The 15,446-nt window shown below is 43.4% G+C and overlaps 1 protein-coding gene across 2 annotated transcripts in view; it reads right to left on the bottom strand.

Annotated features, from left to right (window-relative positions):
- The window catches only part of Tsc22d3 (TSC22 domain family member 3), a 56,474-nt gene extending 41,240 nt beyond the window's left edge, over positions 1-15,234 (bottom strand). Inside the window, exons 1-2 of one of the 2 annotated variants that reach the window (XM_013150211.3) lie at positions 15,042-15,234; positions 14,406-14,814 (exon numbers count right to left, since the gene is read on the bottom strand). In XM_013150211.3, the coding sequence (XP_013005665.1) occupies positions 14,406-14,722 (317 nt within the window). In that variant the 5' untranslated portion in view covers positions 14,723-14,814; positions 15,042-15,234. Of the gene's footprint in view, positions 1-14,405; positions 14,815-15,026 lie in introns of both variants that reach the window. The other variant, XM_003467583.5, reaches the window with a different exon arrangement.
- Between the last annotated feature and the right edge of the window lie 212 nt (positions 15,235-15,446).

Here is a 15,446-nt window from a genome sequence, read left to right on the forward strand (position 1 = left end):
GCCCCAGCCTGAGCAGAAGCAGGTTTCCAGGCTGGGGCTCCACAACACCCAAACCACTGGTCAATTCCATTAAATAAAACCAAATAAAAAACACAGATTTTGGCATTGGGTGTGCCTGAATCTGGTTTCCTGGCATGGCGATGTGTACCTACTGGGATGGGACAGGCATAGCTGGCTAGAGATGAGACGTCAGAAGACCACTGGATCAGGAGACCATGTTTCTATCCAGCTGCTCACTAATTGGCTGTTTGGTTCGAGGAAGACAGTTACTCTACCTTGGGCCTCAGTTTTCTCATCTGTAGCGGAAAGGGGCAGACCAGCTGACAGAACATTCCTATCAGTTTTGAGCCTCTGTGCTCTGAAGTGCATGTAGAGTTAGAAGATGTCATGGGCCAGCCTTGGGAAAGGAGGAGCTCAAGTCCTGAAGAAGCCACTCCCAGCCTTGTTGCCTTCTGAACCCCTTCCCTATTTGTGAGTAATGCCAGTAGGGCACTCTCATAATTATGTAGGTTTTGATTTCTGGTAAAAATGTGAAAGCTTGGGATGTGTGGTGATACACACCTGTAATCTCTATACTCTGGAAAGCTGAGGTAAGAGGACTACAAGTTTGAGCCCAGTCTGGGCAATTTAGTGACTCAGTGAGACACAGGCTCAAAATTAAAATAAAATTTTTGAAACAGTGGGGAATGCAGTTCAGTGTGAAGGCCTTGGGTTCAGTCCCTAATACTTCAAAAAAGAAAAAATCAGCAGCTCACCCCCCTCCACCTATCTAGCAGGAGGGAACTAGAAGTGGTCTCAGTCATTTATGCCAGAGGAATATGAATGAAAATTGAGAGAATAAACCTTGACAGGGAGAAAAATTTGCCAGACTGGGTACAAAAGGGTACTTGACTGACAGCGCAAGGATTTAAGAAAGAGGACAAGCCAGGCAAGATTTGGTCTGTAGCATAGATGACTTGACTAATGATCATGAAGGGATACCACATCCTTTCTAGAAGTATTCTCTCACTTAACTTTCCAAACCACATTGCTACAAATTTCTAGATGAGGATACTGAGTCCCTTAAAGATTATCACTTGTCAAGCTCACAGAGTCTTGTCAATAGCTGTCCATCAGATGCAAAATTCATGTGCTTCATGAGCACACAAAGCTAATCTCCTCTGGGCTGCCTGGTGTTCCCTCCAGGGTCTCTTGAAAGCAGAGATATCCATCCCAGCTTGCAACAATGGCCAGAACCCCTCACCACTCAAAGAAGGACAGGGAAAACCAAAATGGGGCCCTGATTTTCTAGGATAATCTTAGCTCCTCAAAGATCCAGCTCAACAGCACCATGACTAGCTAGCTAAAAGTAGAACCCTCAGCCAAAACTAGAAGATCTTAGCAAAACCTCACATACACTCAAAAAGGAGACAGGACAGGAGCATTTTGAAGGCATGGTCATTTCTAGGGGGGCAGTTTCAAGAGTAACTTTTAGCACATTAGTTCTTTACTCTTTTTACTGATTTCTATCCTATTTATCTGGCAGGTAATAAGCTCTTCAAAGTCGTCCTAGTTCACATTTTCAGCTCATAAGCAATTATGGTTGGTCCTTAGAGAATCACTTTGCCTAAATCAAAGGTGCACAATCTTGGCAATGAGAAAATTTCTCTGGAGGTTTGCTCCTATCTTACAGGGCTTCAGTGGGCCAGAAGAGCTTCAAAATCCACATCAGAAGGGCAATAGTGGAGACTGGGTTCATTCTACTTTTTCTTGCTGCTGATTTTGGGTAGCTATCACTGGCAGTGGGGCACGGGCATGGTCCAAGGTCTTAAGATTAATTTCCTTTTGCAGACTTTCTAATTTCATGTGAGGTCCCCTTAACACCTGTGCTTTTTATATGTCCTGCACTTTTCCATCATTATGATCAACTGGCCTGATATTATCATTTGTGTATTTATTATCTGATATCTGTCTACACCACTAAATTGTAAGTTTTATGTGGCAGCGTCCCCATAGATTGTTGTTTACCACTATATCCCATGTCTAATCTTTATTTTGTGCACAAAGAAGAAATATTCTTCTCCACAAGTACCTGGGGTAGGCAGTCTTATTTCATTGTCCCTGGCATAGGTAGGTATGTTCCCAAGAATTATTTGAGTAGGTGATGGGAGCCCTGTGGAGAAAATGAGGCCAAAGAATGCTAAAAGGGGCCCTGAAAGCTTCTTAGTCCATTCTCCTACACCATTCAGTCACAGAGGAGTGTATGCTAGCTTTAATGGCTTGCTTTCAATGGAAAGTTTACTGACATTTTTATTATGCAAGTATTTTTATGAAAAGCTTTCATCTTTCACATATGCAATATCCTTTTCCATATAAGTACTTACTCCTGACCCTTTTGCTTTTTCTCAACTGTCTTTCCCCTTCTATCCATGGTCCTTATACATTTCTCAGTTTTATTCATTTCTCTATTGCTAATAAAACCACCTTCCCCATATTTTAAACTTACTTGTAATATCCTTGGTAATTTTGTCTAGCTTCTCTAAATGCTTGTAGTCAGGAAGTTGTTTCTGATACCTAATCTGAGTTCTTCATGCTACATTTAGGCCTGTTTCCTCTTGTTCTGTTCTAGTGTGGCTGGGAAAGTTAGTCACTATCTCTGACTTGTAGCTTTTGTTATATTTGAAAATCATCTTCTTCCTTTGAACATTTCTGCCTCACCAGCCTCAACCTTCTCTTAGATCAATAATCTTAGTTCTTTTCGCTTTGCCCAACAGGTCTCTCAAGGCCCAGATTTTCCTGTCTCTGGTTAAACAAGTTCTATTCCCTGTATTCTCACCTTTCACAATTAGATCTTCTTGGATCACGATGAGCTCTCTGTATGACCTCCCCACCACAGTGGTGGTAACCCTTCTCTCAAAAGAAAACTCCTTGGGCCCTTGACCAATTTCACTATCTTTCTTAGGGGTGGAGCCTCCCTTCCCTTCTGTATTCAGGCTGTTTTTTAGTCTGGACACATAACTGACATTTGCAGCCCAGAGAATTTATATCTTGGACCCCAGAAAGGATGATAGCCTGAAGCGCTGTGCCCCATTGCCTCTGTACAATGAGAAGCATTCATAGCTCAGAAGGCAAACTGAAAAGGGGGAAAAACCCTTTTTCTGTACAGTAAATAAGTTACAAAAACAAATTTTCCTTCCCACAGGCTATACCCACTTTATCACTGGTTCCCAGGGCTAGGCCTTACCCATTTCCATACTGTCATGGACTATTTTTAGCATAGGATGACATGAAAGAACTAGTTGCCCATGGCTTCAAACTTATCTCTTTCACTTGTCAGAATGTTGTTAGTTTTCCTTCTTTGGACCCATTGGCTACTTATGGCCCAGAAATATTCCTAGGGGTATGAGAGCTACCTATGTGGTATGATTTGAAGAGTTCTTTAGAAACTCCTCTGTCTGAAAATGTCTCATATGGCCTCAGTTTGATTATTAGAAATTTGGGTGTTAAGAGATTCATTTCTTTAGCTCAGATATCACTATCTCATGAAGTTTCTTTGTTATATTCTTTGATGGAGCTTATTCTTTTTCCCTCTTTGCACTCAGTTTGTAATTACATGTTCATTAGTCTGACTGGTTAATGTCTGTCTCCCGCCTCCATTAAATATTCTAAGAGAGCTGAGAATGTGACTTCTGTATTTCCATTGCCTAACATTAATCCTGGCACATGGCAAGTGTGTAATGAATATTTGTTGTTGAATCTGTTCATAAATTTAAATGTGAAGCCTCCCAACTACTTGTAGGAAAGGCTAGTGAGCTTGGGTGTCTGAGATACTAATGATGGTGAGGGAAAACAGGAAGCAAGGATGGAGTACTGACCATGAACAGCACCCCTTTTCCCCAGTTTACCTGGGGCTGGTTTCTATTGCTACCCAGCTCCCTTTCTTCTTGCCACTTTGAGGTTTCCTACCTTTTCTGGTCCTGCCCTAGGGCCTTTGCTTAGGGGGTTATCTGGGGAGGAAGAATTTGATCAAAGTGCAAAAACGGTTAAGTGGAAGTGCAAACATATGTGCTTTTCCCCCCAAAGATACTCGGGCAAATGGTACATACGTGTGTGTATACAGAGACATTCCTTGTTTAACAAATCAGTTACATTCCTAGGTCATTAAGTGAAATTATTGCTAAATGAGGAATTGTACACAGTATGTACATTACAATATTCAGAACAAAGAAATAGTTATAGGAAACCCCAACTTGATGGCTTTGCTTTTACTTGCATAACTTTTACATGTAGAACTGTAGTGTATAGCAGTATAAAACTATAGTACTGTACTGTACAGAAAAATCAGCAAAAATTACAGTCCTGTATAATAAAAAAAGACACTGAGGCTCTATGAACAAGATGTACAGAATCCTATGCAAAAAAGACTAATCATAAGACCGAACAGTCATTAAACAAGTTGTTAAACGAGGAATATCTCTATGTGTGTGTATATATATGTACGTCTATCATCTATCTATCTATCTATCTATCTATCTATCTATCTATCCATCTTCATTTTTGTGGCAGCATGTTGACACTGCCTTGCTTTGGTTACCCAATTCAGAAGACGCTTTGTAGAGACTCAGGCTGGAGATTCACAGATATGAAGCCCATAGCCCTCAGGCTCTTTTGATGCCCACCCTTGACCGTATACCGAAGCTCAACCCTCCTGATTCCAGTGGGCTTTCTCCAGGAATAAGGGAAAGGTGCCTTCCTGCTCTCAGGCATCGAAGGCCTAAACCTGAACAGGGCTAACCCCGGCCCCTGAGGAGAGAGTACTAGAGTTCCAAGTCAGTCAGGAGCAATGGGGGGGGGGGGTGCCAGAGTGAACTTTTCTTGTTCCTGAAGCTTAGAGACTCCTGAAGCTTGGAGACTGAGTTCTAGCCCAAGAAGAATGAAGTTTTCCCACTTCAGGCCAGCCCCTTCCTACCAGGAACCCTGCTGGACTGGCAATTCTCTTCCCTTCTCCTAACCAGAAAGCCTTAAAGCCAGCCAGCAAGCTTCCCACCTGCCAAAGCCAACCCATTCTTTAAGGCTCTGCTGGAAGCCGCCGCCATCAAGAGACTCCCTTCCTAGTTTGCTTTGGCACCGCGCAAGCCCTGCTCAGCACTAGGCCTGTTTCTCAAGGAGCAGGAGCCCCAGATGGGCTCTCAGAGACTCATGGCTGCTTCAGTACTTTTTTTTGCCACAGGCCTCAGGTGTAGATGCTCCACTTAAACTAGCTACACTCTCAGCTCCTCACACACACTGACATCACCTACGTCCTCTGAGGGAAGGAATTCAGTAAACTCACAGTCACTGCTCAGTAAATAGCAGATCTTTGCTCAATAAATGATGGATTGATTAAATAAAGTGCTTAGTCACTCAGTACAAGGCTGGATGAGGTGATACCATCATTCATTTCTCTGTACCTAGGCAGGCATATTGCCTTAAAAATGGGAAGTCCTTTTTTTATTCTTTCTTTTCTTTTCCCTTTTTTCTTCTCTGATTCCCTCTTTTAAACCTATTACTACCTGCCAAACATATAAAGAGGACGGAGGTGCTACAGGACTAGGATGGGTCCCCAACAAGGGAAATTCTCTACCTCCATCTGTAGCTCCATAATTTTTACTGATTCTGGCTGTGATCTGGGGTACTCTGGGTGCCCAGCTCTCTTGAGCTCTGAGATGTTGATCTTGGGCTAGTCCAAAAACTTGTAAGTCTGAGTTTTGGATGCAAACTGCCTGCTGATAAATCCCAAACTGCCTGTTTTGCTTTGCTTTCCAGTTTCTCCCCCTCTCTTTCCCTTATACTGGAGGGCAATGTCCTCACCTCCCTCAGCCTGTGAGTCACTTGCGTGGTGGCAACACAATGGGACAGGCTGGGACAGAGACAAGAGAGAAAAAGAGGAGCTACACAGCTTAGTCACGAACGTTGAGCCAATGGAGTATCAGATTGATGGGGATATTATATTATAGGTATATTACTTTATTAAAGAAGTATGTCACAGAACCCAGCAATTCTGACTTCAGTGGAATTCAGTTGTATAAAGCTAGTAATATAATTTTCTTGCTAGTAATATAATTTTCTGAATAAGTCAGAAAGAGAGCTAAGAATCATCATAAATCCAGTCTGGATTAAGTCAGTCTGGAATCTCCAGAACTATTTCCAAACCAACAAGTAGACACAAAACGAAGAGGAATTTCTTGAGACCTGTTCTAGGCTCCCTCCATGAATCAGGCCATATCATGAGCATTATCAAACAAAAGCAGGAGCACCTTCAATGCCTCAACCAAAATTAAGTGTACTGCCGCTCACCTGTCTGCTCACATTTTGTGCTGAGTGTAGAAGCTAAGAAGGATCACTTTTGCAGCCTAGCACTCACCTCTGACCTGACTATTATCCTGACAGAGGGAAAAGTAGGCTTTGCATTTGAAAGTGTGTGTTCTACTTAGACCCCCAGAAGACTTCCAAATGCTTGCCCTTGGGGAAGCCAGCACTGAGCAAGCAGGCTGTTCTAGACCAAACTGAGTCTGGGAGTCTGGCAGCACTGAAGAGGGGCATGTGATGTTGGAGGGAGGCAAGCCAGGAAAGAACCATAGAAGTCACTTCCTTTCTTCTTATTTCTCACTTCACTTCTACTCAGAGATAGCACCAGCTGCAATAATGAGGAATAGTGGGAATCCTAGCCAGACCACTAAGTGTGAATAGATGAGCTCTAGCTCCCTAAGAGAAGATGAGGAAGTGGGTTGAATACTCAAGCCTATATTTTTTAGAAAACTCTTCCTTCAAGGAAGGATAGGGAAGGTCACTGTGATGCTTTGTCCATAGGTAGGGACCCACATTTTGAGGAAAGCGATTACCTGGAGAGGAAGGCTGATAGTGTGCTTGAACCATCACTGACCAAGCCTGCTTCCGGTTCTGGTTTTCCCTTGAGCTAGTGTCTGCTTCCTAATTCAGTCTCCTGTGCTGGCTGCAGTCTTACACCTCTCACATCATTTCCAATAGTAATTTGCAACTTTGGGGCAGGAATTTTTAGCTAGAGGATACAAGTGAATTTTCTTTGCCTGCTAAAAGAATTTCTTCCTTCCTGGAATAGAAACTGTAAAAGTTTGCTGTCTGCTCTCCAAGACCCCATTTTATCCCCATTCTAACTCCTTAGTTAAGCTGGACTTCAGCATGGTAGACAACGGCCTTCAGAATCCATGTCTCCCTGAGCTGACTCCTCAACAAATCCGGGCTGCTCTGAGGCTGGGATCTAACATTCTCATCTTCATATGGCTCCTGTGAGCCCATGGAGTTCCACAAAGAGCCTTGTCTACAGAAGCTGTAGCACGACAGTGACACCCTAACCCTTGTCCTATTATTGCAGACCTTGGGATGGCACAGTACATCGTGGGCCATTATTACTCGCCTTATTCAAAAGGGAGATCTCATCTTTCTGACCCCTGTGGTCATGGGATGCTCTCCTTTGAGCACACGGAGCATACAAAATGCCCCACCAAATGAATTTAAGCTTTAGTCTTACCCAGTAGGTTGGTTCCTCCTGGACTGAAGAGACTACTGAACTATATCAACTGATATGTTATGTAAACCCAGCCACTATGGCGGATTAGGGCTTTGTTATTAACTTGAGGGATGCCTTACATAAGAGAAGAAAGTTCAGGTAGGAGCATCATCATGATGAGCAAACAGAGTGCAACAGTCATTACCAGACATGGCCATGCAGACATGGTCTACTTCTTTCCTCTCAACTGACCTACCAGTTGGTGGCAAGACCTCTGCAAGGCTCCATCATGCAGAGGGCCTGGAAACTGTCAGATTTGGCTATACACGTACATCTCCATTCATTTAGACTTTCTGGTTTCAGAGCCAGATCTGGAAAGGAGCCAACACTTGACCTAGAACTGAGAGATTGTCAGTGTATGTGCAAACACAAATATTAGCAGGAGTATTAACCTTCTCTTCAGGCAAGGAGGGAAAAAAAAGTCACCCTGAAAAGAGTCGTTTTCTAAGATACCTCACTCGAGTCCACTCTGAGCTAAAACCTAGAGTAGATCAAGCTTGTGGTCTATTCTTACCATCGTTCTTTAAGAGCATGAACTTTACAACCAGACCCCTTGAACTCTCATGCTTCTTACCCCACAGTGCAGCAGCCCATCCAAGATAGGCCTTTCCTGGATTTCAGCACTATCTTTCCACCTCTCTCCTAAAGCCCTTCTCCCAGTGATCTGTCACACTGAAGGTCTGAGAAATAAATCCACACAAAGTAGTCAATTATAAATCACAGTGTCACATGTTGCTGTTCTCAAAGGCATGCTGGATCTTGGCTACTCATGAGAGATATACACCAAAACTTTTACCAGTGTCTAGCTCATGAACATTCAGAAAGCATATCATTTCCACAGCTAGCACTGTAACTTTGCTAAACTTCTCAGGTTTCAGTCATCACTAGCACCAGCAGCTGACTCAAGAATATTCTGCTAAAAGAAATAAACATCTTTTTCTTGTGTCTTTTTTGAGGCAGGGTCTCTCTATGCAGTTCAGGTTGGCAGTGAGCTCACTTTGTGGCCCAGGCTAATCTCAAACTAGCAAGGATCCTTCTGATTCAGCCTCCCAAGTGCTCAGATTACAGGTGTGCACTGCCACACCTGGCTAAGAAGTAGACATTTCTTCTTTTCGTGAGTGACAGACTAGTATAGGCTGAGTAGAAGACAAAAAATTATTTTGAGACGTACTGGACAGTGCCACTCTCAAGTAGATACTCAAAATAACTGAAAACAGAAAGTGGAACAGATACTTGTAAAACACCAGTGTTTACAGAAGTGTCTTGTTCTTCAGTGCTGGTGGCTGAACCCAGGGTGCCTACACAGTTATATCCCCAGCCCTTTTTTGTTTTGTTTTGTTTTGTGTTCTGATACAAGAGCTAAATTGCCCAGGCTGGGCTTCAATTTTTAATTCTCCCACTTCAGCATCACAGAATGATGGGATGATAGGAGCACACCACCCTGCCCAGCCACAGCAGCATTCTTTTTTGTTTTTTAAAACTGGGAATTGGACTCATGACCTTGCACTTGTCAGGCAGGTGCTGTGCCACTGAGCTAAATCTCCAGCATAGCAGCATTCTTCAACAGTAGCCAAAAGGCAGAAACAACCTAAGTGTCCATTGATGGATGAATGAATAAACAAAATGCATTAAACCCATACAATGGAATATTATTCAGTCAAAAAGGAGCAAAATACTGGTACCTGCTACAACATGGATGAACTCTGAAAACATTAAACTAAGTAAAACAAGCTGGACCCAAAGGCCATATGTTGTATGACTTCACTTAATGAATTACCCAGAATAAGCAAAGTCATACAGACAGAAAGTGAAATAGAAGTTACCAGGGATGGGAGGTGGCCAATGGAATATCATTGTATACAGTTTCTGTTTGAGATGATGACGTTCTGGAAATGATGATGGCTTATATATGGTATACATAGTACTTAAAAATACTGAAATGGCAATGAGTTATATATATGTATATACATACATATATATATATATATCACCATATTAAATGACATTGTATCTTATGATATGTGAATATGTAACACATACCCATACCTAGTAGCAGGTGCTAAGAGGTGTGCCAGACTTACTCAGCAAAAAGATTATTCTCCACATACTAGCCTCCTAGCAAATGATATTCACATCTGCATCTCAGCAAAAGGACAATTTCTTACATGTCAGGGTTTTCGTGAGATATCCAAACCATGGATATAAAGACTGCAAAAGGCTTTTGCGTTTTTAATGGAGACTGTCCATTAATTGAAGAGTGTTTCTTTGTCAGACCAATAGACACTCCAGAAACAGCTATTTTAAGTTACTTTGGGCCAAAGAAGGACTTTCAAAGCTTGGTATCAAAAGCAAAAATCACAAAGGCAAAGAATGTCAAGCTTAACCACACAGAAACCCAACAGCTCTCTGTGGCAAAGAATTATATCCCTAAATCAAATGGTAAATTAGTTGACAAAAGGTTGCAATCTTTAATTCAGGGTTTCTCACGGTGTGGTCTACATACCACTGGTGCTATGGGAAGGGGATTTAGATGGTGCAGGGACAGAGAACTGAATCTTACATAGTACAAATTTAGACACTATAGCAGGCAGCTCTTCGTATCAAACCACACAAGTGACTACCACTTCAGAAGCCAGGTCCAGGAATATACATATGAAATCATCACTTCTAAGACTCAGACAAAGCTCAGATATTTTCATGTAAAATCTTCTTGAAAACCTGATTTCTGAATCTATATCCTTCCTCTACATTACTGTGTATCAGCTCACTAGAGAATAGTAAATGAATTAGCACACATGGGGGGCACTCAGAAAGATTTGCTTCTAGTACTATTTTCTGAGCATCTATGTGTGGAAACCAGCTGGTGCTAGGTCATATGGTTAAAGGCAGAATACCAGGGCTTCTAGAGGTGAAGGGAGCCCAAGATCCAACATATTTCAGACGACACTACACAGGCATGCTTTTTAGTCAAGTGCAGAAAAGAGTTGATATGAAAGTGTTGGGTAAAACTTTAGAAATAAATATGAGGTTACAACAACAGTCATAACAGAATTTTGTTAACACTTCTATCCCAGCTTGCTATACCTACCTTATAGATCAGAGAATTATTAGTCCTTCAAATGTCTATTTATGAAGCTTTCCATATATTATATTTACATTGGAAACTTCCCAGTACATTCTACCACCCACCTAAATTTTCAGTTTTTGAAGCATAATCAAATGACAAGGGAGAGTCCCCTAATAATAGGGTGATTAACTATCCCAGGTTCCCTGGGACTGTCCCGGTTTGATTAATGAAAGTCCTGTGTCCCAGGGCTAGGATAGGTGGTCTCTCTACCTCATAAAGATATTTTGACCAGTTAGAAAGATTCTGGGCTCACAGACAATATCCAGGGTTCTAACAATTTCTTTTTCTTTTTTGGGGGGTGGGGTACTGGGGATCGAACTCACAACCTCATGCTTCTACAAATTTCCTTAGTGTTAAGTTTAGTTCAGTTATTTTGTTTGTTTGATAAGGGTCTTACTAGGCAGTTAAGTCTGGTTTGAACCTACCGTGGGGCCTTGAACTCCTAGTAATCCTCCTACCTCAGCCTCCTAAGTGCTGGGATTGTAGTAATGTACCATCATGCCTATATTTTGACTGTTTTAAACAAGTCTTTCTTCATAAACAATCTATGTACTTTAGAATCTATGACCTCATTTACAATCTTGGGTCTGTTCTTCATTGTGAAGCTTTGGGAAAGTTACTTAATTTACCAAGCCTCAGTTTCTTTCTTTATAAAATGAAAATGGTTGATAATATTATTTCATTAGGTTTCTATAAATATTAAATGACATTATAAAGACAAAATACTTAGTACCCATTATTAATTTATAATAAATGTCAACTATTAATTCTTTGTATTTATTAGTTACATAACACAAGATTGAAGGGGTGGTGTTTAAAACATGTGTTTTAATAGCGTACAGGCACTATTTACAAACCAACAAGCTGCATATCCATTACCATATATAGCATTGTCCATCAGGCCTTCTATCAGCCTATTAGCTACTGTGTGTGATTAAAACTTAAAAAAAAAAAAAAAGAATAGCTACACTTAAACCCAAAAAAGATTCTCTTCTCAAATTGCCTACACTCTTGTACTTCAAGGAAACCAAGGCCTAAGATGGTAGCCAGGGATAGGTCAAAGCAGCCACAATATATATAAATGAAGAATGTGTCTTGGGTTTGCTGTCTTCCCAAGAATATGAAAGTCCTCAGAGCAATAGAATGTGCTGCAGAACTAGGGCCGGGGATGGTAATTTTTCCAGTATAAGCAGTGGTATTGAAAGTCCACAAAGGAAGAAGATATTCTAATAGGAAATGTCTATTCATGAGATGTAATGAGAGTAAACATGTTAGCTGAGACATGACAGAAATCCAACGAGTTAAATGAAGAGAGGAAGTGTTCACTTAGGAGAAAGTTATCCAGCCCAGATACTGGAGAAATCCAATGACCAGCAGTAATGGTCGCTGAGTGTACTAATGTGCATGTCATTCTGGGAAAAGCCTAAATTGAATTCAGAACCTCAAATCTCTAAGATCCCAGTTGTCAAGGAAAATGAGAGAATGATTTGTACTGGTAAAATTAATAAGGTAGTTACTGCAGGACCCTGTCACTCACACCTAAACTTCAAGAAAACCTGACAGCCTCCTGAGTTGTTCCTCAGTGGTTTAGGGCACTGAGTTGCTCTGCTCTCAGGAGGCCAGGTGCTCTGGGGCACCTGTTCAACAGTTCACTCTCTTTCCTCAACCAGTGCCTTCAACACTCCCCAGCCCTACTCTGTAGCATTTTCAGACTTTTCCAAGAACCAAATATCAATAAATCAGTGTAAATAGAATAGATGACAAAAGAAGTCACTCGTTCAAGTAACCCAAACAACTATGACACTCCCTAAGTATAGCACAAGTGAACACTTTGATTTCAGGCTCCTACCCTTTGTACCTCCCTCAGCCAGATCTAACCCACCTAGGCCCAGAACCAGAACCAAAGGAAGCATTCTCCTCTCATATTTTACCTAACTCCCACCCAGGGTGAGGGGAGTTTCTCTTTTAGTTGAAAAAATGCAAAAGCTATGGGCCACTCTTCCAGATACTCTCCCCAACCTGCCCTGCCCAACAGAGCCCAGATCATTAGGATCCTGTGAGGGATCTCACTCTGCAGAGATTCAGCATCTATGGGCTAAACACGCTTACAGTAATCTTTCACCAGAAATGAAGATTCTCTTAAAACCTGTTCCTTCCATGTTTTGCTTTATTTTAGACAATGAGGTAATTTGAAACCTAAAGTGAAGTAATAGATGGGAAAGGTCTCAATGGCATTGAAAATACCTAAGAAATACAACTTGTTCTGATGATACTAACAAAGTCAGGAGCCTTGCTTGTCGCTACCTGAAACCACTAGGGCTGGCATTAAGGGTGAGGCAGTGGTGGATTCATCTTGGGACAAGAGAGGCAAACAAAGTCTTAGCAGTAAGTGAGAGTAGCTCTTGCCTTTTCTCAACTGAGTTTAGATCTTCTTGTTTGACGCTTAGAGCCACCCAAGTATTCTGTGAGTGCTCAGTATTTCTTATCACTTAAGGAATATTACCTGCCTGTGACAAAGAACTTCAGCTCCAAGAAGCCTTAAAGAGATCAGAGAAGTCCGACAACTTACTCAGGCTCACATGTAAAAGGAGGGGCATAACTAGTACTTACTATCTAGGCTCCCATTGCAAGAATATCTTTTTCTTGCATAACTGTGTGTTATTGAGCATACACTTGCTTTTATTCTAGAAGCACCCTGCATACACATACACACACACACACACACACACACAGAGAACACCAAATTCCAAAGTAAGGTTTCCTGAAGTGCCCCTTCCTCTGCTTTACACTGCCTCGGTTGTTAAGTTGTTTTCACCAGAGTCTCTCAGACTACAGGACAGCAGCCACTTTGGGTATGCTCACTGTGTTTTCTCTCCTCCACTCTCCCTTCCTTGCCTCTCCAGCAAGATTTCTAGAGAGTCTGACCTACACTGGAACATACACCTGCATGGAGGATATGAATTCATACATTCTGCTGCCACATGCAGCTCTTGAGGCACAGAAGATGTCCCAGGTTACTCTCTAGAAGTGCATTTTGCTTGTGTATACAATCAAAGGCTATGATCTATGGAGGCAATGGGGGTTCTCCCCCATCTGAACTCTCAAGAAATTCGCACAAGTCTCTAGTTTTTCTTATGTCCTGCCTTGTACCTTCTAAGAACAGCAGCAGCCTAATTTGTCTGGACATTTTGCTTGTCTTGTTAGTCAGGGTCACTAAGTAATTTAAAAGCTCTTACGGTTTCATTCAGAGTCTAGACACTTAGAAATGAGGTTTTTGGGGCTGGGGATTTAGCTCAGTGGCACAAGCACCTGCCTGGCATGCATGAGGTTGTCAGTTTGATCCCTGATACCAAAAGAAAAGAAATGAGCTTCTCAGTAGGGTGGAACTCAAATTCCAAGAGGACACCATAGCAGAATGTCCTGAGGGGCTGGGCATTCAAGAAGGAGTGGTACCGTCCTCTAAACTATATAGGATCTGCTCACCTTTTGGGTCCCAGCCTTCTTATGAAACTTCGTGGGAACCTTTCCAAACAGGATCACACCTGCTAGGCTTCCCCTGAGCTGTGCAAGGCTCCAGGGTAGCCAAAAGTCCAGTCAGGGCAACCTGTGAGCCTGACATTCCCAGTCTCTCTGGTGAACTTCCTGCTTTTCCCTTTTTGTAAGAGGCAAGGGTCTAGCAGAAATGCATAACCACTCATGTGCCCAGCTACCTACCTGTGGAAGAACAGCAGGATGGAGAGCATAGTTTGGTCGATGTTGGGACTGCAGATGCCCTCGTTGATCAGGTAGCAGGGGTCCCGCAGCACAGGCTCTAGAGAATCCTGCCTCATTATGCTGTTGAGCTTGTCAGTATTGAGATTTTCAAAGATCAACTGCTCCTGCAGTTGCCTAAAGTTGCTCACTGTAGGGCTGCCCGGGTTGTTTTCCCCACTGTTGCCTTGCTGCAGACCGCTCCGGTGGGCCAGGTCCAGGCAGCAGTTGCAGCAGTCGAGGCCGACAGGTGAGCGGCAGTCAATCTTGGACTGGGCCATTTTCTCAGGCTTGGGAGCCGCCAGAGCTGCTAGGTCAGGGAAGGCTGGCAGGTGTGTGCCCGCCGGGCTGGTCTGAGGGGACTCCAGGGTGCCTGGAAAAGACAAGTTGTAAGGACAAGAGTTGGAAATTAGCGTCTAAAGCCAGCCACCCTAAGCTGTCGGTTCGGCCCCCTTCTGGTTGTACTGCTGGGGGTGCGAATAGAAACAGCTGGACAAACAGCTCACAGCAGATCCTTTGGGCTCACTTCCTCCTCTTTCCCCTCCCCCCCTCGGGCCAGGGCCGCTTCGCTGAGGTGCCACATACCGCCCCGCCGCAGACCTAAGTTTTCCAAGTGTGAGCGGTGCTCCGGGCGAACCGGAGGCTGCAAGAAGGGCGGGCTGCAGGGCAGAGGGAAAGCTGGGGCGCGCCCTCACTCCCTCCCTCCTCTGTCCCCTCCCTTCCAGGCGCTCGGGCTCCCCTGGGCTGAGCCGGCTGAGCGGTGGCAGGAGCCAAGAGCAAGTGAGCGAGCTGCAAGCCTCCTAGTCAGCATCGGGTTGTGACAGCATGTAAATTACCCCAGAGGGGCCGGCGGAGGACACACTGCCGCTGCCCTAGTAGGCGCTGGCCGGGCGGCTCAGTGCTGCCCCCACAGCCGGTGAGCCCCTGAGCCCGCCGCCAGCGCTCTTACGCCCACGCGGCCGGTCGCACCACCCTGGCCAGCGCTCCCGCCGAGCACCACCGGGC

This window comes from Cavia porcellus, unplaced genomic scaffold (genome assembly GCF_034190915.1).
Source record: "Cavia porcellus strain 051 isolate PalLab524CR breed Dunkin Hartley unplaced genomic scaffold, mCavPor4.1 scaffold_3, whole genome shotgun sequence".
Lineage (NCBI taxonomy): Eukaryota > Metazoa > Chordata > Mammalia > Rodentia > Caviidae > Cavia > Cavia porcellus.